Source organism: Phaethon aethereus, assembly GCF_964289735.1.
Source record: "Phaethon aethereus genome assembly, chromosome: 1".
In the NCBI taxonomy this organism is placed as follows: domain Eukaryota; kingdom Metazoa; phylum Chordata; class Aves; order Phaethontiformes; family Phaethontidae; genus Phaethon; species Phaethon aethereus.
Window position 1 is genome coordinate 41,232,670 of NC_138575.1, and position 26,576 is coordinate 41,259,245.

The 26,576-nt window shown below is 40.9% G+C and overlaps 1 protein-coding gene across 1 annotated transcript in view; it reads right to left on the minus strand.

Moving 5' to 3' along the window:
* The window catches only part of PTPRR (protein tyrosine phosphatase receptor type R), a gene marked incomplete at both ends in the record, with an annotated part of 165,324 nt that overhangs the window by 16,582 nt on the left and 122,166 nt on the right, over window positions 1–26,576 (minus strand). The window contains 4 exon segments of the mRNA XM_081998868.1: window positions 2,181–2,318; window positions 4,469–4,548; window positions 11,362–11,446; window positions 18,734–18,920. Of these exon segments, the coding sequence (XP_081854994.1) occupies window positions 2,181–2,318; window positions 4,469–4,548; window positions 11,362–11,446; window positions 18,734–18,920 (490 nt within the window).

The following is a 26,576-nucleotide window of genomic DNA, read 5'->3' on the forward strand; positions in this document are numbered from 1 at the left end:
TCATAATTTCACACAATCCCCATTGTTATTGAAAATTCATCACATCAGGATATTGCACTAGGACACTGATGTCCCAAATAATTTTACTTATGCTAAGTAAATGAATTTATTGTTGAGATTAAGGTTTTTTATGTGTCTCTCATTTAAGAGCTCCCTCATTGTACATTACTGTATAGTACATTATAGCTCAAATGGAGTCCATCAAATGGACTGATGTTATACCAGCTGAGGAATGGGGCCTATACCTGAGAGGTGGGTATGAGGGTTTATTTGTGCAGGGGTGGATGTGACTATGAAGGTATTTGTATGTGTGTATACCGCAGAGGTACCTTCCTCTGCAATGAAGGTGATGGAAATGATGGAAATGATGGAAATGAAGCAGACCGCAGAGAAGAAAAAATATCAAATGCTATTATGCTAAATAACATCTGTTCTTGCCTTCTCTACAGAAAGCAAATACTTTAAGAATGAAGTTAATATGCTGAGCATAGCCACTAGCTAAGCTGTTTTCTTTTCAATAGCAAGCAAGGTTTCAGGAGGAACCTGCTAATGGTGGGAGAGTTCTAGACAGGGCAGGACAACTTGTGCAAACACAGTCTCTCTATATAGCCTGGGAACGATTTGAGATTCCCCACCCTTTCTATTAGGAGGAAATTACCACTGCCAGGCCACAACAATGCGGATAAACACCAGTGCCTAGAGCCTGCGTAACTCAGGTAAACACAGGGCTTCCTGACACAATGGAAACCACTGGGCACTTCTTTCAAGTCATTCTTCTCACACAGTGTCAGATGTGAGTGTTTAAACAGTCAGCATTTCCTCAGTGAAATACTTATTCTTTTGGCCAGTTAGGCTGGGGTAAGTTTTCCACGTTTTCAGGAGTAATCTTTTTAATGTAGGCTTCTGGACACTTGTTTGAACAGTCTAGTGCAAAATGGCAGCTGGTTTGGAAATATGACTTGGGATATTTTACAGAACCAACCTACATTTTACATACTGCTTTCTTAAAATCCTCCGGATTTTAAGTTCATGTTAGAAGTCCAAACTCACGGTGACAAAGAGCCAAGCAGTGGTCAAGGGCAGGAAAAAGAAGAACATGCCTACTGAGCCCACATTTAAATGAGCAGTGAGTTTGTGCCCTGGGAATGCACTCAGGATCTTGGTCCCTTGATCAGTCAGACTGGGAACTTTCCCTGAATAAACTGTTTCTCTATCATCACATCCATCCGAGTTTGAAGAGCAGGAGTGTGAGTGGAGCAGGGCCAATATGGCCCAGGTGCTTACCTGGCAATGTGCTGAGACTTGGTTGAGGCACATAGCTGGCGTTGGGAATTGCTAACCAAGTCTAGCAGTTTGAACTCAAGAAAAAAGTCAAACTCCTTTATGTCTGTCTCTCTCTTGTCCACCAGACATGTAAATCACTTTTACATTCAGTCTTCCAGAACAGAGCTTTGTGTTAGCCCTCTGCATGGGAGAGTGATTTTCATTCCTGAAGACTGGCAGTCACAAATACGGACTGTGGCACTATGAAGGAAAGCCTGGCAACAATTTACATGAATACTAAATAAAGCTACTACAGATGTAGTTGGGAATCGATCCAAAAGCCACAGAATGCATAGCAGACGATTAGATAGCCGTTAGCAATTAAAACGCAATTGTCATCTCTACTTGGTACTAAGGTAAAGAGCCATGTATTTCCATTCTGGCTAAGTCCCTCCATGATATTCGCATTTGAGAGTCCAAACTGTGTTTCTGAGATGGTCCAGAAGATTTGTAATACCTGGAATGGATTCAAAACCTGCCATTATAGAAAAGTGCAAACTTCAACTATGTCAGGAAACCTCTGATCATAACACTAACCATCCATTCTGTATATACCAGATAGTAACAAGAAGTACAGAGGTGGCCAACAGGTAAATGAGATGTTTCTTAAAAAATTATGAAACCAACAGCACAGATCTAGAAAATGGAATTCCTTTTTGTCTTTTTTAAATATATCTCTTATGACTGATACGCAATTGCAGTTAGTGTATTTGGCTACTCCAGCATTACTTTTCACATTGCCCATTACCAGAGTATTTGAGAGCCAGTTATCTGCTAGCTTCCTACCATATCTGCTAACGTTCTTTCTACAGTATGCAGCTATAGGAATAATTTCTCAGTTTGGCTAGTTTTCATACCTCATTTTTTTCTTTCAGCTTTGTGATCATAACAATGACAGGGCTGTCTTCTTGCCAAACCATCTGCCAGAAATCATTCACGGTATTAATCATGGGTCCCTGAGTTGCAATGAAAGCCTTCTCTTTACCTCCATATCCCTGGTTCAGAAACAGACACAAAAACATGTACTTTAAATTCATGCGATTGACCAAAATTACAGGTGAATGTTCTAGAAGAGCAAAAAAATGAATCTGAATTAAAAAAAAAAAGTTATTTGAAAGCAGGTATGACTGAGAGTAGAGCAGATCTGAAATTTTTCAGTAGAACAGTTTTTCCTCCGGAAATTACTGACTTGATGGACTGAAATGGTCCTGAGTATACATCCATCCCTTTCAAATTTCCCTGCTTACTTGGCTTCTTCTAGCTTACTCTGTTCTCCAAGTTGTTAGGGCTTTCCATCATCCAGTGGTACTTTAATCCACTATTTATATTGCTGCAGTGTTTACAAGAGAGTTTACAGTCAACAAGCCACAGAAAAAAATGAAAACTATAAAACTGGTTTCTACAAAGGTTCATGACAGGAGAAAAGATTTAAAATACAGGAATGCTTGTGGAGTCAAAGACTGTGCTATGCATCTTTACTAAGAGAGAAGCACCTTTGAGACTGTATAGGAGGGACAGCATATCACCATAGAGAGTCACGAGACGCACAAGTGTATAGGAGGTCAAAGAAAGGCAAACAGTGGGAAAGCAGAGGAAAGGGAAAGGCAAAAAGAAATGGGAAAAACAAAAGATTGCCTTCTTATTTTTCGGGTGAGAAGGAGAACTTGTGAGTTTGTGCAGTGACAGGGTGCCCAACAGTAATGCAGATCAGGAGAGCCTGGCAATGTCTGAAGGGGATGAGTGAATGGAGAATGGCTGGAGGTGGTGCAGGAGCCTCTAGCCATGAGTCTTCCTTTTGGATGCCTTTCTCCCTGAGAGCTGTTATTCATTGCATGAACCAGTGGGATAGACCTTCAGCTGGTATAAACAGTCCTCTTTCTACTCACCAATCTGCCTGAACATAATTTGTCTGAGACAGGTCTGTCAAGATCCCAGAAAGCCTACTGATATTGCATACATGGATGTGACATTTAATTTCATCGTGGGGTTGTATTTTTTCTGCAGTTGCTGACAGTTCAACTGGTGTTAGCAGCAGCAGAAATCACCATATGTTGGCCTGAAGGATGGTGTCATGGGGAAAAGGGAGACCTCAGAGGACTCAAAACGTGGCCTGGCTGATGGAAGAGTTGCTCTCCAAAGAGAACTGCTCTGCTTAGTTACATGATGATGTCTTTCACACAAAGCACTGAAAGTACAGGATGTGAAGTGAGGCAGGGTAAGGGGCATGGGGCATATTCATGTCCTGTTATTTATATCAGCAACATCATTGTAGAGTGCTGGGGCCAAATTTTAGTTATGCTATTACATTTATTCCAGCTGAGGATCTGGTACATAATTCTTAACAAAACATTTAATTTTGCAGGTAGTGGACTGCATGTTTCAGGACTACACTCCTGAAACATGACGGAGGTAGTTTCTTAGTAGTCTATTCAGCATACACTGTGCCATGAGTTCAAGAAGGCTCTGTGGTGTGTGTGATCGAGGATTATAACACAGCTAACACTTGGAAATAATGCTTTCCAACAGGGTTCATGCTGGTAAAGTCTTTGTATCATGTAACAATTCAATATAGGGTATAAAATGTGAACGAGTATGTGTGCTGGTACACACGTGTATATTTAACACATCTGTTTATGCTCCTTTTCACAAACTTGTTACAGTATTTAATTACTTAACTGATGATTTCAGGGCTATCAATTAATATAGTTATCCATATTAATATAGTTATGCATGAAAAAAAACCATCACCACTGAACTTCTTTTGAGCAACCATACAGCTTATATTGCAGTTGACTCTGATCTTCTCTTTACCAACATACCAGTATCTCTGTTAAAAGGTAACCCTGTTTTCCTTACTATAAGGCAGTAGGACAATATTAAATGGTAAATACTGAAGTAAACAAATAGTAGTGCATGTGTTTCTTAATGTTTTTTATAAACTAGTTGATAAATTGTTTTCTTACTGCAACCATTTGTTAAAAACAGGTCATGAAACTGTTTCTATCACACCAATGTAGACAAAAAATTAGGAATTATCAATGAAGATGGGTAGGAATAAAATGAGTGGCACCTTGGCAAAATCAGCTAGTTACGTGGAAAATCAAATATTGTCGCAAAAGCACATGAAGAGTGTACATTTACTTACCCTAATGTAGTTAGCATTTATGTAGGTACTCAAGGAGTCAGATGGATTTTTTGGTTTCAAATACACTCTGCTTAGTGGATCTAAGAGCACAAGGAAGATGGAAATTGAAAAGAAAACCCATAATTAGAAGATTTCTATAGAGAATCAGAGACTTGTTGAAGAAAATAATCTACTGTAATTTGGGGTTGTTAAGCACTAAAGCATTATGCATCAAATTCTTCCATCTGCAAAGGATCCTCATGTGTAACGAAGGTACACCTATACCGCACAATGCTGGGCTGTGTAGAAGTATCTCAGCAAGCTGTGGGCATTGGAGCAACACTATCAGGTGCAGGAAATGTTCAGCAAAGTCCAGTCTGCCTGTGTTGAGTATCAAGCTGACCTGCCCAGACTGTCTCTGAAACCTGTGTCGTATCACTGTACGATGCTAGATAATTACACCAAGTCCTTTCGATTGATACCTTTGCCTGAAGCGGTACTGTTCCAGTGACTACAGCTGGATTTAAATTAAGAAAAGCTCCCTCTGCCTGGGGTGAAATCAGCTATGTGTTTTTATACCAATTTAAGTTCACTGTAAGGGGCTGGACTAGGTAATCTATATCCTTCCCTTCAGTCCTGTGTTCTCGTCTGACACAATTTGTGACCATTCGTGTGTACTAGACTGGAGGCACAACGCCAAAACACAGGAACATTTTCCTTCACACTCTTCTTTCCTTCACTGTCTTGGATGATCTAGAAAGGAGGGGGGGCCAGTTCTGTTGAGTACAGTACTAAATCCCTCCTGCAAAGGAAGTTTTTGCTTGCTCATTTGTGATGATGTGATCCCACATGTATTACCTTTTTGTAATTAAATCCAGTAAATATTCAATTACACAGCATAACAGAAAGGGATAAGGAGAAGGGGAGTGAGGTGCTTGTGTTGTGGCTGTCTAGGGGCACACTTTGACTTTCTTCACACCCTTTCTGAAAAAATATCCTACTGTTAACAAAATGATATGGAAATATTTCTGTACTGAAAAAAAAATATTTTATTCTGGCAGTTTGCTTAAATAATCAATAGAATCAGCAGCTTTTTGACAGTATACAGACACCTATTGGTTTGGAAATAGTCTCTGGATAGCTGCTTTGCTGAGTGCAATCTAGGCATTAGACCTACGTGGACGCTGAACTGGAGAGTGGTAAGAAAACACTATTTATTACGTGGCCCTGCTGTTTGCGCAGGAAACATACAATAGATGTACAAATGCTGTAGCAAAAACTGGTATCTTCAGAGCTGCTTTTGGATTTCTTTTGTGGCTTTTCTTCCTGTTCCTAAGAGCAAGATAAAACCTTTGCAAATCAAAGGAAGAGTACGGATGATTCCAGACATACTTTATGTCCTTTTCCCACTGGAGGTCACAGGAGCATCTTGGACAGGAATGGAGCCTTTGCAGGACCCAGGCTGGTGTTTTGAAAGTATGTTTCTTAAAATGTGCAAGTAAATGTATGAGTTCCAGCTCAAAATCTGGGCATGGAAGTTTCATCCTCTGTGTTAATAACACAACATGAACTCTAGTTAGCATGTGTTAAAATCTCTCTGTACTAGCTTTCCCAACTTTTTCACTTAGAGGCTTTTTTTCCCCCCTTAACAATATGAGGGCAGGAAACCTCTCATTCCTTTTCAGCACAGAGTGGTTATTAGCCATTTCCAGAAATGCCTCAGGCTGCGTGGCCTTGGAAAAATACCGGCTTCCTCCAGCTCACACAATGCCTCTGATCTGGTGCAGCTTGACCTCTACCTTACACAACCTCTTCCAAGCAGACTCAACATCCAGTTTAATTACCATGTCTTGAGATAAATCCCTGTTACTAAGGAGCAGCTACATCAGTTTCAGAATTTCTGAGACCTCCTTCCAACTCCAATCAACAAAACAAACACTGCTTCCGAACGGGAATCTTTTATAAATTAACAGTCCTGATCAGTTATGAAATAGGTAAGTGCTATAAACTCAGCTCTGAAATGAGGAAAACCTGAGTGCCACTGACGGTCCAGAGCCACTAAGCAATCATCAGACACAAATGGAAGTAATTTGCTTCCTCCTGAATAAGAAATACCTTGGAGGTAATAATCTTTTCCTCAAGGATGGCAAAGTCTGAGACTCTGAAGCTAGACCAGAAAGACACAGGTGGTCGCTGCAAGGCTGAATTCATCAATGTTTGTAAAGCATCTTGAAACACAGCAGAGCTGTTAAGCATGTATAATTACCAATAAAAAATGTCTCCTACAATTTTGACTGAGGCAAAATTACTGCTGGTTTCTTCCCTGTGTCTAGGAAGTCTGGAATAGCTCTCCCATTACAGTAGAAGAGGCTTCCTTTAACGCCATCTTTAAAAAATTAATACTGGCCTGAATTTACCAGGCTGGAGGAACAGGAGGGTGTTAAAGGGGCTGTAGCTTGCTCCCATGAGACTGCCTGGTGCAGGGAACAAGCTGGGCTATACGGTGGCACCACTGGACGGCCTCCGCCACTACCTTCAATACTGGAGGTTCATCCACTCCATGAACACCACTTTGTCATGAAGACCCAGGCTTTGTCCCGTTGCAAAGGCTGTATTCGTTGTACGGTGGGTATGATGTGCTGTGGTCGTTCTTTCTTCTTCTATTTTGACTGCTACCATGTTCTGAATACTTTAGGGCATGGGCATGTTCGCATTTGTAGCATTTCCAAGATAAGTCATTTGTTACTGCTAGTCCAAACCTAGTTGCCTTACCAACAGTAGGATTGAAATACTGTGAGAAGGGCTGTCCTTAAGATATTTCTCTTTTGTGAGCAGGAAAGGAAGACAAAAATTTTGTGAAGCAGGCTGCTGTCACACTTGCAGCCCAAAAGATCATAAACCTTTCAGATATTGAAACATTTTGAAGTGAAACATTTTGAAGTTCATCCACCTCTATTTTTCCTGGTTTTGCTTGCAGTCTATAAATGAATTATGATACTGGTATTATTTGGTAATAAGGCGGGGAATAGGCTATTAGACTTGCAAATAATACAACTGCCTCAAAACATCTCATGTATAAAACACGTGTAAACTATGCATAATTTTTTAATCTCATCTGAATAATTTCATGGCACTTCCAATGTAATCTAGGATTTCTCAATGGAAAATTTAACAGATTTATCACGGTGAGTGCTTCTGAATTTTAAAACATGCTTCAGCATTACAAAATAAAGTTTCATTCATGCAAAGTACCTCTTTCTTATCTACTAAAAATAAGGTCTGCCTAATATCCATTTACATTTTTAACTATGCAGCCTAACATAGATGAATTATTATAATACTGGCTATTTACAAATATTATAGATGTTGTGGTACTGGTGACCACAGCTAGGACACATTTTGTCAACTCACATGGGTATACAAAAAAACTGTGATGAACTCATGTTGAATTCCACTAAGATTAAACACCTTTTCTCCTTCTGCTTTGTAAATACGATTTTTTTTCTTTAGTCTCTGAAAGCCTGCTGGTGATCCTATTACTTTCATTAGGGAGCAGGACTGGAGCAAACAAGATCATTTGTAGTCAGGACTACAGTGCAAGGGAGCTTGAAAATTCTCAACATCAAGAGAACCATTTTCCAGCATCTCTCTATAAACTTGCATAATAAATTTCTTTGTTCATTCAGTTTAGATTTAATTTTCCCCTTGTCTTTAGCTGGAGTGCCAGAGGCAGTTTTAGCACAAGCACTTCAAGCAACAGCTTGTGGATTTGTGGGTCTGACCTGCCAAGTGGTTTCTACCTTCATGTCGCTGTGAATCTGCCTGCTGTTCCACTGCAAGTGTTTTCATCTAGGCTTTTGCCCTGTGGGTACCCTTCAGGAAGGGGTAAGGAACGACATCCAGGTACCCTGGATGTGTTGCACACATGGAGACATCCACGTGCTCCGTTGTAAGCAAGAGCCCACGCATGCTCTGAAGCACCACGGGAATTCTGCTTCTGGCTTGAGGTGGAAAAGTGAAATAGGGAGGGGAAAGATACAGGGCTTTGAAGCCGAGGTCCTGCTGCAGGGACATGTAGTGGGGGCTGCAGGAGGCAAACAGGCAAAGGTGGAGATGTAGAGTAAGAGGATGAGGAGGGAGCAGCAGGGCTGGTGTTCTGCCACAAGGATTTGACTGCGGTGAGAGGCCGGGAAATCTGTGTGCAGGATTGGGAACCTGCTCAGAGGGAGTGAGAAACGCTGTAGGTGGATGACAGAGGGAATGCAGCTGAAGGTACGGCGTGGGGTTTAAGAGGACCAGTGGGTGGGGTTGCAATCAGGAGGAAGGACAGAGAAACAGTGATTTTAAGGAACTGTTTAGCCACTTGCCTCTGATCCCACACTGTCCCCTTGTTGGTTGTATTAGCGTATTATTATAAAGCAAACAACACTTAGAAAACTTAGAGAGGCATCCTAGTGTTTGCATAAGAGTGTTGGCTATATTATACTGCAACTGAAACGTCTTTCATAGAAATGCAACATTTCCTGCACTTCATAGTTTTCCATACAGAATAATTTTCATCAGGCATTCGTTTTATTTCACATGAGTGTGTCTGGCTGGGTAGTATCTATTCAGGAACCTGCCCTCACGCGCCCTGCCACCGAATTATCTCTTAGAAAACGAGAGCGTCCTCCGCAGCGCAGAGGGCGGAGCTGGCAGGACTGGGCATTTTTAGGAGATAATCCATCAGCTCAAACGTCACTTGTCACCGCAGGTGCCCCGATTCAGGAGACGCACCCAGCGCTGGGAATGGAAAAGCTGATGCGGGCGTATGAAGCAGCGGGTTGATATCATCTGAGCAGGAAACCAGGAAGGCTGTTCTATTTAATTGCTCAAATCATTTCCAAACCCTCTTGGACTGGGTGTGGGGCGTGCGAGTATTTATTATGAGCATGTGCCTCAATCCTCAAAATATCTTCTTTGAAAGAGCCTGGTGCTAACGCACAACAGACCTTTTGATTTCTGTCAAGGAGGGTTACAAAGCGCCTGTCAGTGAGTAGCTGTGGTGCACGTCGGCAGCGTGCTTGGACTGAAAATGTGCCGCGGAGTTAGCGGCACGTCCTGGCTCGCTGGAGGTGAAAGCACAAAGGCATGCTGGTTCTCAAAGCTCATCAGCATCAACAACGGCCCAGCTGTCGTGTCCCGATTCAAAACACATGCTGCGGTGAAATGGGACTTATCGCATTTGCAAGGTGTTGCTGAAGACGAACCTGATGGTGGCTGGGGCAGCTCGGCTGTGAGGTGCTATGGGAAGGGAGAACTCCTTCTAAAAATCCGCCCGTCAGGCGGAGGGAGGCTTGGCGATATCCTGGCTCCACTGCAGCTGATGGCAAAAGTCCTGCTGTCGTCAAAGGGGTCAGGATTTCACCCTCCGTGTACATCCTGTTGACACTGGGCCAGGCTCTAAGGGATGCTGAATTTTCTGATTACTTGGTATATAACTTGCATTCAGTTACTTTCTTTAATTCCCCTCAACATTCCTCGATTGCACTCAGACGCACCCAGCTATTGATTGCAACAGATAAACTAACCTTGAGGACAATGGAAATTTTACTGGGGGCTGAAGGGAAGCGAGGACTCCACACGACGAGTTTCTTTGCCAGCTACGTATCACATTTCTGAGACTAATCTCACGGCTATCAGTTTTCATTAATGTGACTGCAAGGCCGTTGTATGATGTGAACACATCACAACGCGTTCAGGCTTGCTGAGAGAAATCTTGTCGTTTGAAGTGTGTGAATTTGCATGACTAACATACAACATAGGCCTACAAGGACATTATAGAGATGATTAGAAAACAAATTTCTAGTTGATAGGATATGCTGTAATTTTAAATGTATTCTTCATTCCAAACCTAAGCAAAGGGTTGTGTTTACATTTTCCTGTGGGAGTGTCTTCCAACATTTTGAATCACTGAACTTTTTCACTTTGGTGATGTCAAAATTTATAAAAACTCAACTATTCATGTCCATATTTAGCGCAATGTTAAAACTTCTGCAACCCATTTTGAAACTGAACACGAACCAAAATTATTTATAAAAGAGAAACGGAACATCTCATTATTCCCCCCAACAAATGTTATGAGAATAGGTGCATTATCAGAGAAATGTGTATTTTGAAGGAAAACTATTCCACTGAAAAGTTTTTCAATCACCTCTAATTATAAGAAAGCAATTGTTACTTGGCCAGAAATAAAGAATTTGGGCCAATGAAAATACAGAAGCAGTATAGCAAAACAGTAACATGTTTACAGCAACGACGAGGCAGCACTGTGTGAGAGTGGTTTCCTTATTAATGTAAACAGATTTCCACAAAGCCAGTTGGTGCATGGAGAGGAAAAAAAGAACACCAGAGGACTTGTAAAGATATGAAGTCCACTACAAGAAAGGATAGGATGCACTTGTTTTTTCTAGTCTGGCCACTTAATGTTGGACAGGATCCCAAGTAGTTTGACCCAGCCGGAAGGAATTCAGTGACTGCAAGATGGTGTGGGCTGTGATGGAGGTAGTTGTCTTGGTCCTCTTATCCTCCAGACTGGGGGAGCTACTGCGAGGCATGGCAGACCTCTCTCTACCCATCTGCCTGAGCTGTCCTCCAGAGAAAACCAGCATGCACCCAGGCGGCATTTCAGTACGTGGTTGGGATGCTGCCAAAGAGTTTACCTACTAATGCATCCAGTGAGAGTCTGCCAGTCTGCCAGTCCATTTGCCAGTCCTACGGCACTGGGCTTTTGTTTTTTTTCTATATAGACTATAAACACACTTATCAATAGGTACACAATGATCAAAGGTAAAGACAGCTAGATTTTCACAGCAATATATTCTCAAAGCAGGACTAAATGTCATAGTAGGAAACCAATGGGCTAACTCACTTACTTGGCAAAATTGTTTTATAGCGGTTTTTAGTTCCATGACTCGGGATGTCAATTTCTTTGGGATCCACAAAATTCATGGGTATTTCCTATAAAAAATAAATTAAATCAGATTGGTGTTTCCAAAGGAGCCATGCAGGAAATTATCACCAGAAGGCCATCTGCTGTTACACAACTGTCTTTTGACATCAAAGTTATTAAGAAAAAAAGTGGTTCCCACCTCAAGCCTGTCAACACCCTTCCTTTAATAAACACAGGGAGCTGCATATTGAAGGGGTGACTTCCAAGGAACACTTCTGATGAATTATTAAACGCAAAGTTTTTACAGCATTAGGAGAGAGGTTAAAAAGCACAATAGTTCTAAAAAAGTGGAGTTGAAAAGTGCAGTACTGTAGCAGAAAAGCATAACATTTTACATAATTTGGGGAGGAACTTTCAAAATAATTAAATATTAATGTATGGCAAACTTTTTTAAAAATTTTTTGCAAAGCCCAGTCAAAGACCTCACTTGCTTTTTATAGAAACTAGAATGAAGTGCCTTAGTCTTTTGCATTCAGTGACTCAGAAGTGTAATAAGAATCTGAAGCTATTTCTCTTAATTCTCATTTTGATCTTTTAGTAACTTATCCATGTTGTCTTCTTTAAATACACAGATGTGCAAGTAAATAATGTTACAGTTTGCTTGAAGTTCCAAAAATATACAAATTGTAAACTCCTGATCAACTTAAAATTACTGTTTTTCAAATTGTTTGTGAGCATGAAAAGTAAAAAACCTCCAATGTTTCACTGAACAAAATGTTTCACTTGGTCTAAGGAGGGAAGAGTAATTTTAATTTTGAGGTCTTGAAACATTGTTAGTTTTGAAATGAAAAAACCCTTTGAAAATGGCAAGATGAAACATGTAGATTTTTTTATTTCCTGATTGTGACGGATGTTTTACCAACTGAGACAATCTGGCAAAATGACATTAACAAATGTTTCAGCTGACATAAATTTTGACACAAATTTCATTTATTACTGATTTTTTTGGGCCACCATTATTTAAATTATCTTAAGGTAAGCTGGAATTTGATCTTCAGTAAATTAATACTTCTACTTAAAAGCACGGTCATTACTAGAGACTTGAAAACTTCCTTGCTAGCCTGGGACATTTATCCAAAGAGACAGCAGCATATTCAATAATTGCCTCTTACAGATACATAGGAACATGAGGAGGCACAAAAGGTAAGTTCCTACCCTATTCAGTGCAAACCTCCTTTGACTTGCACCACTGGAAAATTTGCTTAAGGATTTTCCTCCAAAATCAGCTGGTTTCTAACTCCACAGGCCTGTCCAGGACTTCAGCACAGATGAGATGTATGGCCACTGTCCTTCAGACCCAAGCTCTGGTCCTGCCCAGCATGACTGGCTGCTGCGGGTTTTTTTTAGAGGAACAGGACAAGGCCCCTAACAACTTGCCAAGGATGCACCCAACAGCAGATCTTTATGTGGGTTTACCAAGCAGGGGAAGCTACCCTCTTACTTTTCTGCTTGAAGAGAAGGCAAAGTTAAGTAAAATTTAGATGGGTCATAATGAATTGCTTTGGTTCTTTTCTGCTTCACAACTTGGCTTCTGAACATCTTACTACTTCTGTGCTGGTTTTTATTTTTCTATCTTCTCTGCCTTATGCCCATGTGTTTAGCGGACCTTCTTTATTCCTCCTCTCTCCCTCACTCAATTTCTTCCTGAATTTCTTCGTTGCTCTTCAGCTGACTCCTCAAAAGAATGACTCGTTGCCTCTCATTTCAGGCCAGCCAAAGTGTTGCTACTAAGATACACCTCCCTTGGAGGTACTTCACCCAATCCTTTTTCAGCTCCCTGTACTGCCATCCATATGGTGCCTGTGCTAAGCACAGGATCTTCTCACTTACAATACTCCATTCCTGCATAAACCTCATCCTCATTCCTTCAGGTCAAACCACCTTTCCTCTGTCCTGCTTCTGATGACCCTTCTAGTGCTCCAACCCCCCCTTATACCCACCTCTGACTTTCACTCCTTCCCAGTGGTGACCTCTGTGAGACTCTTCCCCTTGGCCCTTGGGCTCCGAATTGTTGTAACTGGCTCTGGTATGGGCTAGCGGCTGACCTAGAACTTCCCTGGTTCGGTTCTGGCTTAGTATAAACACCACCAGTGCGTGGCTTCTGAAAGGTTTCCCTGCTAAACTATATACCAACTGAGAGAGAGCAATACATTAAGCCTGCGTTTAGTGGGATCTATGTCTGTCGTCTACAGGGACTGGAAAAAGATGTGTGAGGATGAACTCTCTGCCTGCACAACAAGAGGCGGTGAGCAGTGGGGCTCTTCCAGCTGCCTGGCTGTCTCCCTCTTGATGCCTGTTGAAATTTTAGAATTAAAATTGTTGATCAGTTGGCGAGTTACTGACAGATGCAGAAATGCCACTGAGTTGAAAACAGAAATGCATTTCTCTGGGCCAACAAGGTCACTTAATAATATTAATCACTTACATCCTGTAAACACTTTCTAGTCAGTGGGCTCCTCCCAGTAGGAAGTACTTGTGGGGCCAAGGGCATGACAGAAATCTGACAATACACCGTGGATCACAGCCACTGACAGGTCACTTATTCTGAACCAGGCTGTGAAAAGCAAGAGATTATTCTAGAAAAAAAATCAGGATATTGTGGATATAACGTTCCTGCTAACGTGGGGGAAAATAAGCCCAGTAGATTGCAAATAGCATGAACATGTGCAAATTAGCATACAAAGTCTGCTATATAGGTAATATATATTGATTTGTTTTATTAAACATATATACATATTAGAATTAAATAATTACAAAGAATGTATAAGCTGCACACACTCATGTGCTCAGGTACATGCATGCAATTATAGATGCGTATGCATATATGCCTTTGTTCATGGGCGAACGTGTTCATGTGCATGTTCACCTCTCTGGGCATTACTCTTCTAATAACAGCTATTCTGGCTCACATTAGCCTTTAAATGCTACAACTGTTCATACACTCGAAGAGGTATGATTTGGGTGTCTGAAAGCATTCAAGAAAACATCACAAAATTTAGGAAAATTCAGGTAGATATTCATTATACCCATCCCTCCATTTTCATGAGAATCAAATTTTAAAGATTTAACAATCTGGCACTTTCCCATGGAGGACTGTATTTTCTGACATTCCAGTATTTTGGGAAAAATTAATTTTTTTGTTTTGTCACCAACTTCAGACGTTCTGTCTTTTGAATAGCAGCAGCTCATGTTACTAAAGAAGTATATGCTGGTCAAGTTATGTTTTTTCCTCTTTGCAAATCAGGGATATTCTCCTAAGTAAAAGAAGTCAACTTTTTTGTCAGAATTAAAAAAAAAAGAGGAAAGCAACTCTTTTTTCTTAATAAATATTATAGGAAAATATTTTAATATTTTGTAAATGTAAATTACCATTTTTACAAGAAAAAACCTTAATGCCCCCTTAGTTGTTAATAAAAAAATTAAATGTTAATTAAATGACTAAAAATAAACCAAAACTGCTCATGTTTTAGTTTTCCATTGAAAACTTTGCACATTTCTCCACTTTTTGCACACTTGGAAGGTTTTCATGGGTACTAATAGTTTTAGTCTCAAGAAGACTGTCTTATTGTATTTCTTTAGCTGGTTAAAACAAGCTGAGTGAGCAGAACGAGTGAGGGTTATATATTGCATTCTTTGCATGCCTCAAGTTCCTACTAAAGCTATTATCTGTAGCAAGAAAGATACTGTTCAACAGTTTCATCTTAAAACACATTTTAAAAAATGGTTTAAAAATGGAATAGACAAGTCATGATCTTTTCAATAAAATTCTGTGCAAACACTGTATGGCCAAAGTCATGTTGTGCCCCCCAGGGACAAATAAAATGTGAGCGTCTATTGCCCCAAAGTTGTGCACAGATGCTGTGTGAGAGGATTTGGGTAAATAGAAATCTACAGAGGTGCCAAGTTGACTGTACAAAGTGTCTTCTAGCATGGGGGGTTTAAGCACGATGAAGTTACTTCTCCTAGCTTTCCCGCCTAAGCAGCAGAATGGCAGAGACCCGATGGCATAACTGGTGATAAAAGTATGTTGGATGTTTATAATTTTTTCCATGTACACTGTCAGACCAATTTTTGGTAAAACAACAGAGGGAATTATTTTTCTTAAGCAAATGACTTTTACTATACACCCTGGCTTTTTAAAGGTGAATAAAAGGACTGCTTTGTAGGACACAATTATTCATAATGCATTCATGTTTTTAGAGTAAGATGGCACTCATCATCTATTCAATTGACTTACATGCACAAATTGAAACCAAAATGAAACCCAAGGGATCACGTGCTCTGACATGTTTAATAAGAACTGAATTGTTTGTATGTCTTTGTTAGACCTGTAATATGCTCAAGGGGTTGTGTAGGTCTTCCTGCTCTTACGTGCCTTGTTAGGGTACATATTTCTGTGTGGGTTTATTAAATTTGAGCTATTAAACCAGTCTTAAAAAGCTTTGCTTGTTTAGTTTAGTTTGCTAATGACTTGTGAAAGATAAAAAAGTTAGGCTAAGGACAGGTTGGGTAGTTGGTTGTGTTAGGTTCCTCCTCTCTGGTACCCTCCGACAGCAGTTGGTAGTGAGGCATCTGAGGGAACTAGCATGGGACAAGATTTTCTTTGCATTGCATTGGTCACCTGATACTGTTCTTTTAGCATGAAAAATCATAGAATAATCACTCCATATCCACCTTCTCCTTGCTATCATGAGTTTATAGGCTTGTTAGAGCCCTTCACAGTCTCTTTTCTAGGCAGAAGAATCCTTGTCTATTTAGTATCTCTCGATACAGAAGCTGCTATAGTCTGTGATTATGTTTGCCATACTTCTGTATGTGCTTCGAGAGAGAACAGAGCAGCATGCAGTTGTGAATGCATTATAGATTTTTCCAATGTCATAACGATGTTTTCTAGATTATTCTCTAGTTTTTTTCCCAAGATTCTTAACTTTGTATTTCAGAACCCATCAAAGCAGATAAAAGTATTTTCTCCCAAATGCATAACATTTTATTTATCAACCCTGAATTTCCTCTGCCTCATCACCATTATAAAATCCTCCTGTAATTTCTTTGACATCTATTTTTAATTTTACTACCCTTGGTAATTCAGTGTCATCATCAAACTTTGCCACCTTACTATTTAATCCCTTTTCCAGATGACTTAAGAAAATTTTGGTCAGTATCAGCTCCAGAATAGATGCCTCTGGGACTCCGCTGGTGACCTCCTTTTACCCTGAGAAGGAACCAATCTTTCCATTGCTACACTATGTTGATTATTCCCCACTGTATTGCATTTGTTCATATATCTATTGGCTTCTTTCCTTTATCATAATTCCTTCCAATTTCTCTGATTTAGACATCAGATTTTTGGGCCTGCAGTTCTCTGGATCTCTTATGGAGCCCTTCTGAAAAACTCCTGTTACCTCTGGCCTTCTGATTCCTCAGCTGCTGGGGCCCAAATGCTAGGTTACACCTGTCCAGTTAATACATCAATAATTGAATATATGAACTTCTTTAGGACTCCTAGGTGAATACTAGCTTATTCCAGTGAGTAGCATTTATTAATTTTATTGATTTGTTCTAGAATCTCTTCCTTTAACGCTTCAATATCAGACAGATTCTCCAGTGACCTGTTTGAATGTACTCCTGCCACAGATGTAGGAAATTCCCTAAGTTCTTCTATGGTCAACACAGATGCGAAGAATGCAGTCACTTCTCTCCTATTGTTTCAACTTCTCCAAATCCCTTTTCTACCTTTTTGATCATCTATTGATCCTTGTACTCTTTGGTAAGCTTCGTGCTTTTGATCTATATAAAATTGAAGTTACGATTTTTTTTTTTTTAGTTAAAAACCTTTTTTGGCCTGCCTTATTCACGTTTCACATTCAACTGGCTTCAGTTTATGCTCTATTCTATTTCTTTTGTAATGCGTGTCTCCTTATTTCTGATAGCCTCTTTCATCTGGCTGTTTTGCAATACCAGTTTTTTTCAGGTCTTCTTAAAGTAATACGTAATAACATGTTCTTCCTGAGTGAATTTTTCTGCTCTGACTTTTTTCTACCTGGCCACTGTCTTCATTTCAGATTCTTGCCCTTTTCAATATTAAATACACTTGTAGTACACTTCAGGTTTTTTCATCTTGAGTATATTAGACTTGCTGTATGGAGTGCTTGTTAAAGATATTTTGAACTGACTGATTGTGTGTGTCCCTGCCTGCTACAAAAAGTCGTTTATAATGACTAAAAATTTATTCTTCAAACTGCAGGAATACGTGATGTTTACATGGGAATAAACAAAATCTCCAATTATTACTGTGTTTTCTGTCATCATAACCTTTATGATCTCTTTGAAACTGTCACAACATTACAGTCCCGTAGCTCTAATATGACATTTATCCCATTGATGACTGGGACTTCAAGAGGAAACTGTATTATCCATGGATATAACTGACTTATCTCTCTTTAGTGCATGAACATAAAACACCACCTTGAAACTACCTAATCATAGAATCATAGAATAGTTTGGATTGGAAGAGACCTTTAAAACCATTACCCCTTGTCCTATCATTACAGGCCCTGCTAAAAAGTCTGTCCTCATCTTTCTTATAGGCCCCCTTGAAGCTCTGAAAGGCTGCAATAAGGTCTCCCCAGAGCCTTCTCTTCTCCAGGGTGAATAACCCCAACTCTCTCAGCCCGTCCTCATAGGAGAGGTGTTCCATCCCTCTGATCATTTTTGTGGCCCTCCTCTGGACCCGCTCCAAGAGGTCCATGTCTTTGCTGTGCTGAGGGCTCCAGAGCTGGATGCAGGACTCCAAGTGGGGTCTCACCAGAGTGGAGTAGAGGGACAGAACCAATTCCCATGACCTGCTGGCCACGCTGCTTTGGATGCAGGCCAGGATACGGTTGGCCTTCTGGGTTGCCAGCACACATTGCTGGCTCACGTCCAACTTCTCATCCACAAGTGCCCCCAGGCCCTTCTTGGCAGGGCTGCTCTCAACCCCTTCATTCCCCAGCCTGTACTCATCCCAGGGGTTGCCCCGACCCAGGTGCAGGACCCTGCACTTGACCTTGTTGAACCTCATGAGGTTCACACAGGGGCCATTCCTCAAGCTTATCCAGGTCCCTCTGGATGGCATCCCATCCCTCAGGCATGTCAACCACACCACTCAACTTGGTGTTGTCTGCAAACTTGATGAATCTGCCCTTTGGAAATTATTTGTACCTTGACATTAGTGTTGCCCAATTATTTTTTCCCCCCAGTTTCTGTTATGCCAATTATGTCAAAAATTCTCATTTAAAGCTTGTTGTTAAACTCACCATGAATTCTGTTTGAAGTAAATGAGAACATGCAACTGCGTCTCGAAGCTGCTGCCGTGTCAGGACCCGGCCGGCTGACTGTAGGTATTCCATCGCTACTTTTTCTCGTGGGGTTGGCACAGCAACGAAAGGTTCAACACTTCCCAAACTGCTCATATCCAAAGTCAGAGAGACATTGGATCCTCGTCTGCATTAGAAAATAATTAAAACAGTTATATCAGACCTGTGTTACTGTAAGTCCCATACTCATGCAGCTGATTGTGAGTTATTTATGCACCTCGACTTTCTGTATTGTTACTGGCAGATTTGGGTATGCAAAGACTGCAAGACTAATTTCATTGGAAGCACTGGGTGGCCAGAAAACCAAGATTTTACATATCATCCTACCTCTTGAATCTAACAACCAATGCTGCAAGAACAGTGTGCTAGGGAGCTACTTTTTGGATTACTCTTAGAAGCAGAAACTGCTCTGTATATGCTACTTAATTGTTATGGATGTCAAATGTGAAAGTGATATCTTAGTAAGGAAGAAATGTTTCACAGAAAAAAAAGAGGATATATTTCTAACCGATACATATAACAACCTGGAAATAAATTCACGGTTATGTCAGCTTAAGTTATGTCAGTTGAAGAATCTACTCAAATTAAATATACATAACGGAGGGGAAAAAAGTGATAAAATCAGCAGAAATAAGTGGAAAGTGGCAGTGCAAACGTCATGACTACCAAGACTGTGCACGGTGTTAGGTAGGAAAGAAGAGTGAGGCAATAAATGAGCTGTATCCCAGGAGGAGGAATGGTCACAAACTTAGAGGGGTTATTCAGAAATGCCAAACAACTATTGCATGACAATCAAATTCATCAACATTTCACATTTCTATAGGAAAATTAAGTTGGATTCAACACTACCTTTTAGCCATGAAAATACAAATAAAGCACACTTCTGTGTGCCTGGTACGAGCATTACTCTTTTTGTCGCTTTCTGCAAACAGCACTTAAGAAAACTGTCTGTTTGCATAGTTTCAACCCATTGATCAAATGTTAACTACATCTTAACTTAAGGTATAGATTGCAATAAATGGATGCTCTGTGAATTGTGATGAATAAGTATGCACTTGTAGGCATTAATAAAAATTTTTGTGTTTACTAATCAGAAATCAGTACTCTAAGACTGTAAGATTCACCTGTCTGAACTGGGCTACGGTTGATGCCCAGCTCAGTGTAAATGCCTCTAACATTTACCAAGCAACTATGTACGTATAGAGATATGACAATGCAAATTTCATTCCTACCTCTGCACATTATCGTCTCTCTGTTAATGTATGCTTACAGGGGAGCTCTTTAAGCATTTAGTTGTGCTACCATGCTCAGATATATACAACCACAAGATCTCTGTCTCAAGTCTCTCCTAATAGTTGTCCTGCCAGATCAGCATACAACTCTACACCTTGCCCATTTTTAAAATCACATATGCCAGTGATTAACCTTTTACTGGTTAATCCATTATCTGGTGACTCCAGTTTTCCTGCTAGAACTCTGCGTGGTTGGGTGCATTTTGTATCAGTGGGAGAACTCCCACTGGGTGAGTGTGACTGCACACTGCTCTGGGATGTTGTTAAGATACAACTGTACCTTTTAAAACAATATCACATATTATTATAAATATCATACACAGAATCACAGAATCACTAAGGTTGGAAAAGACCTTCAAGATCATCAAGTCCAACCATTAATCTGTGAGGAAAGTGTTAGTAATATTGGAGGAATGCTTTTCTCTAGTCTGCAGCAAAAGTTGCTTGTGTTAATACTTGCTTTTTACTGCCCTTTCATTATTTATCAGTGGGCTATAGGTATTTGTATGCACATGTTTGAGCAAATTACTTGTCTTTTCAGACACTGTGTCTCCTAAGAGCTGGTGTTGCTGTTCTCTTCACCAGAATAAGTACTCTTAGGGTTTATTGTTTTCCTCTTTGTTTGTAACCGTATGAACATAATACTTTTTTTCTGTTCTGACACAACTTTGATGCACTCCCCTTCCTCTTAGACATGTCAGCAGATCCTTCAGTAGGTTTATTTTAAATTAAACCATTGCTATCATGTCAGTTTGCCTGAAGAGAAATGACTTCAGTCCCTTGCCACTTAGCAGAACACAAAGCAACAATGGCCAAGAGACAAGACCACCTGGTGAATCTCACATTGTCCCCTGGTGTCCATAAGCCTATTTCAGCTTAGGTGATGGGTGGGTGACAGCAATAACTTGTCTGCCCAGGCCTGCAGATGGTAACAGTGAGTCAGCGACGGAAGCAGAGGCGGGAGAGGGAAGCGGAGCCGAGGCGGCCGCGGGCAGCTGGCTGCCTCCGGGGGTAGATGGGGACAATTTCTGTTGGCAGAGGGAGGTAGGCGGGGTATGATTCTGCTAATTTTGCTAGGAGACAGGCAGAAGTGAAGTCGCATCCTGAGCAGAAATGACTAGTAAGAGATATATGCAGAGGCAGAGAACCCGTAGTTCTCTGTGGCTCGCTGCACACCCTGCATCGTACCGAAGACCCAGTTGGCGGTACCAGTGCTCCTACCCAAATCCAGAGCCGTGACAGCCTGGGAGGTGGGCGTGCCGCGAGCCGCCTGTGGTGGCCGTTCTCTGCTGGACCCTGCGTGAGGTCCTGGCTCACGTACCCAACCCCGCTCCCTGGGGGAAGCCAGTCCTCCAGCTCCATGCTGCTTCTCAAGGAAAACATCCTGTCAAACCACTATCTCACAAAAACCCTCCTGCAAAAGCACCTCTTCTGACCACGGCTAGCAATTTATTCCGTGGAAAAAGGCAGACCCTGAAACAGGTGGCTCTGAGGGAGTGTATCACAAATCCAATCTTTTGAAAACTGTCCAGAAATCCACAGAAGAGGCATGCAGTGAACCTCTCCAAAACTGTTTAGGCTACCTTTGGTTGAGAAATGGGTAATGATTTAGACCCAGACATACTTCTGGGAGAGCCTACTGAGATTTCCTAATATAGAGGAAAAGTATTCACATTGTTCGGTAACAAAGTACAGTGAAAATGTTAGTATTTTCTTTGGCTTTTACATTGCTATTACTGACAGTCTTGGCAAAAAGGCTATTTCCTTTTTAACAACAACAAAAAATATACCTGATCTAATTATAACTTCGAGTTTACAGCTTTTACCATTTATGGGGATTATTGACGAATACCGGTGTTGAGGATCAAATAACTTACTCTGGAAAGAAGAAATAGTTTTTAGCTGCATATTTAACACATTAAAAGCTACACATTGAATAAAACCTGAATATAGGGCTAAAATAATTGCCTAAGGGATAGTGTTTTTGTTAGAAAGTCCATTAGAGGGTATACAATAGATAATAGTTCTAAAGGTAGTTCTTCCATAAAAATGAGCATCTCAAAGAACACTTTTGAAGAAGTATGCTTCAGTTAATAAAAAGATTTTAATAATGTTTACATTAGCAATGGTAACTACTGCCAATATTAACATTAATCACACAGACTTCTTTATTGCATTCAAGACCATGCTGAGGAATAGGGCTGGAAAGAGGACATATTGCCTTGTCTTGAAACATGAGGGAGGGCCTGAACCCATCATATGCTTGTATAGAAGGTGCTTATAGTCTCAGGTCCTTGGATTCTCTATGTTCCTCAAACAGTTAAATTCTTCACTTTTTGTAGAAGAGAGTAGAAAGCAAGAATTCTCTTCTTTTTTACTACCTGGTTGGAAAGAGGTTAGGTAGTGAGCCCACCTTTTCCCACCTTATTGGAAGGGCTGCACAAGGCTGGCCACAGAGCAACAAGGAGGTACCACCTAAAACAAAGCCCATTTTTGGTAACTATCCTGTGTCTCCAGTAGGTTTTGAATAAAGAAATCACAATCAGACCAGTGTCACTTCAGGTCAGACAACTAATTTTTCTTGGAGAGAGATATATAATTTCCTGACTAGACACGGGTATCTTTGCATTTCAAATTAGAGTGAAGGAGCCATGCACATGGGTTTACCCTTATTTCTGAATATTTAGAACCCTTTTTTACCTTCTAAATAAATTTATCTTCTTTATGTTCCACATGTTAATAGTTTGGGCCAAATTAGAGAAGATTTTGTTATGATGCACCTCCTCCAGCATCCCCTCGAGGTTGTGTCTCAATGGGGAAGAGCATCATGTGAGAAATCTGAGGACTTGTAAACATTCGTGACAACATTACATTAAAATCAGCATGAGACTAACTCTTCTGAAGCTTCACCAGCTGGGACGGCCACCTCATCACTGGGTACGTGAATAAGTGCAATCAGGAAACCACTTGTGTCTGTGTATTGTCTAGTATCCCAGAGGGGGGCCTTACTACATGCTCACAGCCTTCTTTTCAGTTGGGTAATAGGAACAAGTCCACTGATGAGAATCCACTGGAGTATTTTTAAGAATACATTTATAGGAGCAGATTTTATTATAGGCCGTCATAAAGAAAAAAGGAAAAAAAAAGATTAATGCAATGTTTGTTTGAAAACTCTCAAAAGGAAGCTCCACCTGTCCACCTCGGAGGGCCACCAGGTTACTAAAGCCTATTAATCATTAGTGAGGTCATTTCCAGGTCTTCCCTGACCCTAAAATTAAGCCATAGCTGGTGATTATGAAAATCCAATTACCCGACACGTTTTCCCAGTTGTTTATTTAAGCTGGGTAATTTCTTTAAATACACATTCCCATGTTTATTCAGCACTCCTGAAAAATGCAACACCCAGATTCCCGGTCCTCTGCTTTTCATTCTCTCTAGTGGTTTTGGAAGCGGCGGTGACGGCCGCTGCCCTCCAAGAGCCATTGCCCTCCGACCTCGGCATCGCAGGCGCGGGAGGCACTTCCTTCTGCGCCCGCGGCCCTCCATCCCTCTGCCGGGCTTCTGCGCGGCCGAGGCAGGAGCCGTGTCAGCCACGCAGGTGGAAGGAAGCCATTAATTAGTGGGAAGAGCGGCGCTGGCTGCGGCCGCCGGGGAGGGAGTTTGCGTTGGGTCCTCAGATCCCGCTTGTGCCGGGGGACGCTCCGCGGGGCCGCGCTCCCTGGGGCTCACTGCCGGCATGACGGGAAAAACACCGCTACTCCCCTGTGCGTTTTATTTCTCTGACGCTCACAGACTAGGTCTAGATGTGGGTCCTGATTCTCTTCCCTTGCCGGTCCATCTCATCAGCAAATGCATTGAGTTCAGGTGGGTTTTGCGTTGCTGCAATTGCACTGGGAGAGCACAATCACGCACGTGGCTTCTGCCACTTACTACCTTCCTGGTGCCAGACTTTACCTGCTTACCTCATTTTATGTTTCAGTGAGGGAGTTCAAACAAAAAGAAAAAAAAGTAAAAAAGGCCAATGGAAAAAAATATAGGTATCAGCTTTCCTGCTGCTGTTAGCAAAATAGCCAAGAGAAAACATGGTCATGTAGATGAAAAAGTGTGACATGTAAAGCTGCAGTGGGATGTGAAAAGCACAGTAAATCAGAAAAGGACATAATGTTGTTGGTATTAATCCTGTATTTCGATATAAATAAATAAAACTGGGATACTGCGTAACTCCCATTGACTTCATCAAGAAAAATCATCGTTGAAAAAAGAAAAAGTAGAAAGGCAGAAATACAGAGGGGTTGAAGTAATCTTTGCAAAGGACTGAACATACTGTCATTTTCTTTCAGCCTTAGGCAAACAGTAACACTGATCTTATAATATATAATTGAGACATTTCCTCACAAATCCAGATTTATAGTATTCATTACAGTCAGTCCTCAGAAGGTTAAGAGATCACACACACACAAACACACAGAATCACTAAGGTTGGAAAGGACCTTCAAGATCATCAAGTACAACCATTAATCCAGCACCACCATGTTCCCTAAACCATGTCCTGAAGCGCCACATCCACATGTTTTTTGAACACTTCCAGAAATGGAGACTCCACCACCTCCCTGGGCAGCCTGTTCCAATGCCTGACCACCCTCTCGGTGAAGAAATTTTTCCTAATATCCAATCTAAACATTCCCTGGTGCAACTTGAGGCCATTTCCTCTTGTCCTATCACTAGTTACTTGGGAGAAGAGACCAGCACCCTCGTCGCCACAACCCCCTTTCAGGTAGTTGTAGAGAGCGATAAGGTCTCCCCTCAGCCTCCTCTTCTTCAGACTAAACAACCCCAGTTCCCTCAGCCGCTCCTCATAAGACTTGTGCTCCAGACCCCTCACCAGCTTTGTTGCCCTTCTCTGGACACGCTCCAGCACCTCAGCATCCTTCTTGTAGTGAGGGGCCCAAATGAGATGACTCTCATTTGAAATGAAATATAAAGTGATAAATTTTAAAGTGACATTCACAGTATTGTTAAACAGTTGCTTCTAAGAAGCATAAGAACTGTTTATGTATTTTTCTCAAACGCTTATATATTTTTCTTGCTCTGTACATGCTAGACTGAAATATATATATAATCATCACCTGATACTGTTTATATTACTGGATGTCTTGGGATAGTAGGGCTGAATGAGAGTATAGTTACATTAATGGGTGTGGGTTTTTTTCTGACCATCAGCATACTATCTCAAACAAGTCTTCTAAGCCTGTGGTAAAACTCCATTATTGATCATCCAAACTTGAAAAAAGAAGATTCATTTTTTCCTAGGTCTACATTCTTTTCTTGGGAATGTAGAGCTCATAAGTTTCAGTTTTCTGTTGTGCTGCAGCACACATTAGAGAATATTCTGATAGAACCCCACAAATTCTGATAATATACGATACCCATGAATGTAATTATCCTCCTCTTTACTCCTACTTTCAACAAAGGTCAATCAATATCATCAGTATTACTTTCAGAAAATAATGAATAAAAATTCATTACATAACTATGTGAATGTCATCCTAATAAATAAATAAATATTTGCACAATACTTATTGCATATAGTGTACTTCTTATTTTTACGCTCATAGGTGCCCTATGAAGCATTGTTACACAGATGCTGTGCTGGGCAGATCCGTGATGATAACTCGGTTTCCCAAATGATCTCTGCTGTGTTTGCTGACAATTCTGGGTTGCCGTTGGTTTTCACTTGAACAATGCTGCAGCTTTTAGGAACCCACTCAGACCTGGGGTTATCAACACTTTTAAACAAACCAAACCTACATCACATCCAAACTGAAGTACTCAAAAATCAGAAGCTGCGATCCACAAACTAACAAAGCCAAAGAAGAATTAGTGTGAGAAGCAGGACTAAAACCCAAGGTTCCCTAAATCTCTCTCATTTCTCAAATTACCTTAAGTCATTTTGCAATCAATTGTCCTTCTTCTGTAAAGGAAATTACTCTTCAACTGATTTCAAGATTCAGTATTATTTATGTCGATCATTTACTTAAAAAACAACAGCAGAGGGATACAAACTGATTTTGATAGAAAAGCCGTAACTTTGAATATAAAGCAACTGATTTACTTTGCATTAAATGATAACATGCATTATGGCCAGTCTAAATTAATACAACCCGATACCTTGAAGAACCTATTCCACTCAGCTCATGTTTGGTCATTTTGCAGCAACGTTACCATGCATGAAAATGAAAAATGGAGGACCAGAGTTCCACCTTCAGCACTCGGTGTGCAAGTGGTCAAAACTTGATCTTCCTCCCTCTCCTGCTATCCCCTGACATACCAGTGCTACTTAAAAGACTAGAAGTTTCCTACTGACTCCTGTCATGCCTGGGAACAGTGGACCTCTCTGTTCCTAAAGGCTCCTGGCCTCATTTCCAAAGCCTTACTCCTCTCACAGATTAACCTTTCTCTGGCTCTGTTTTTTCCTCTCCAGAGAGGAGAGC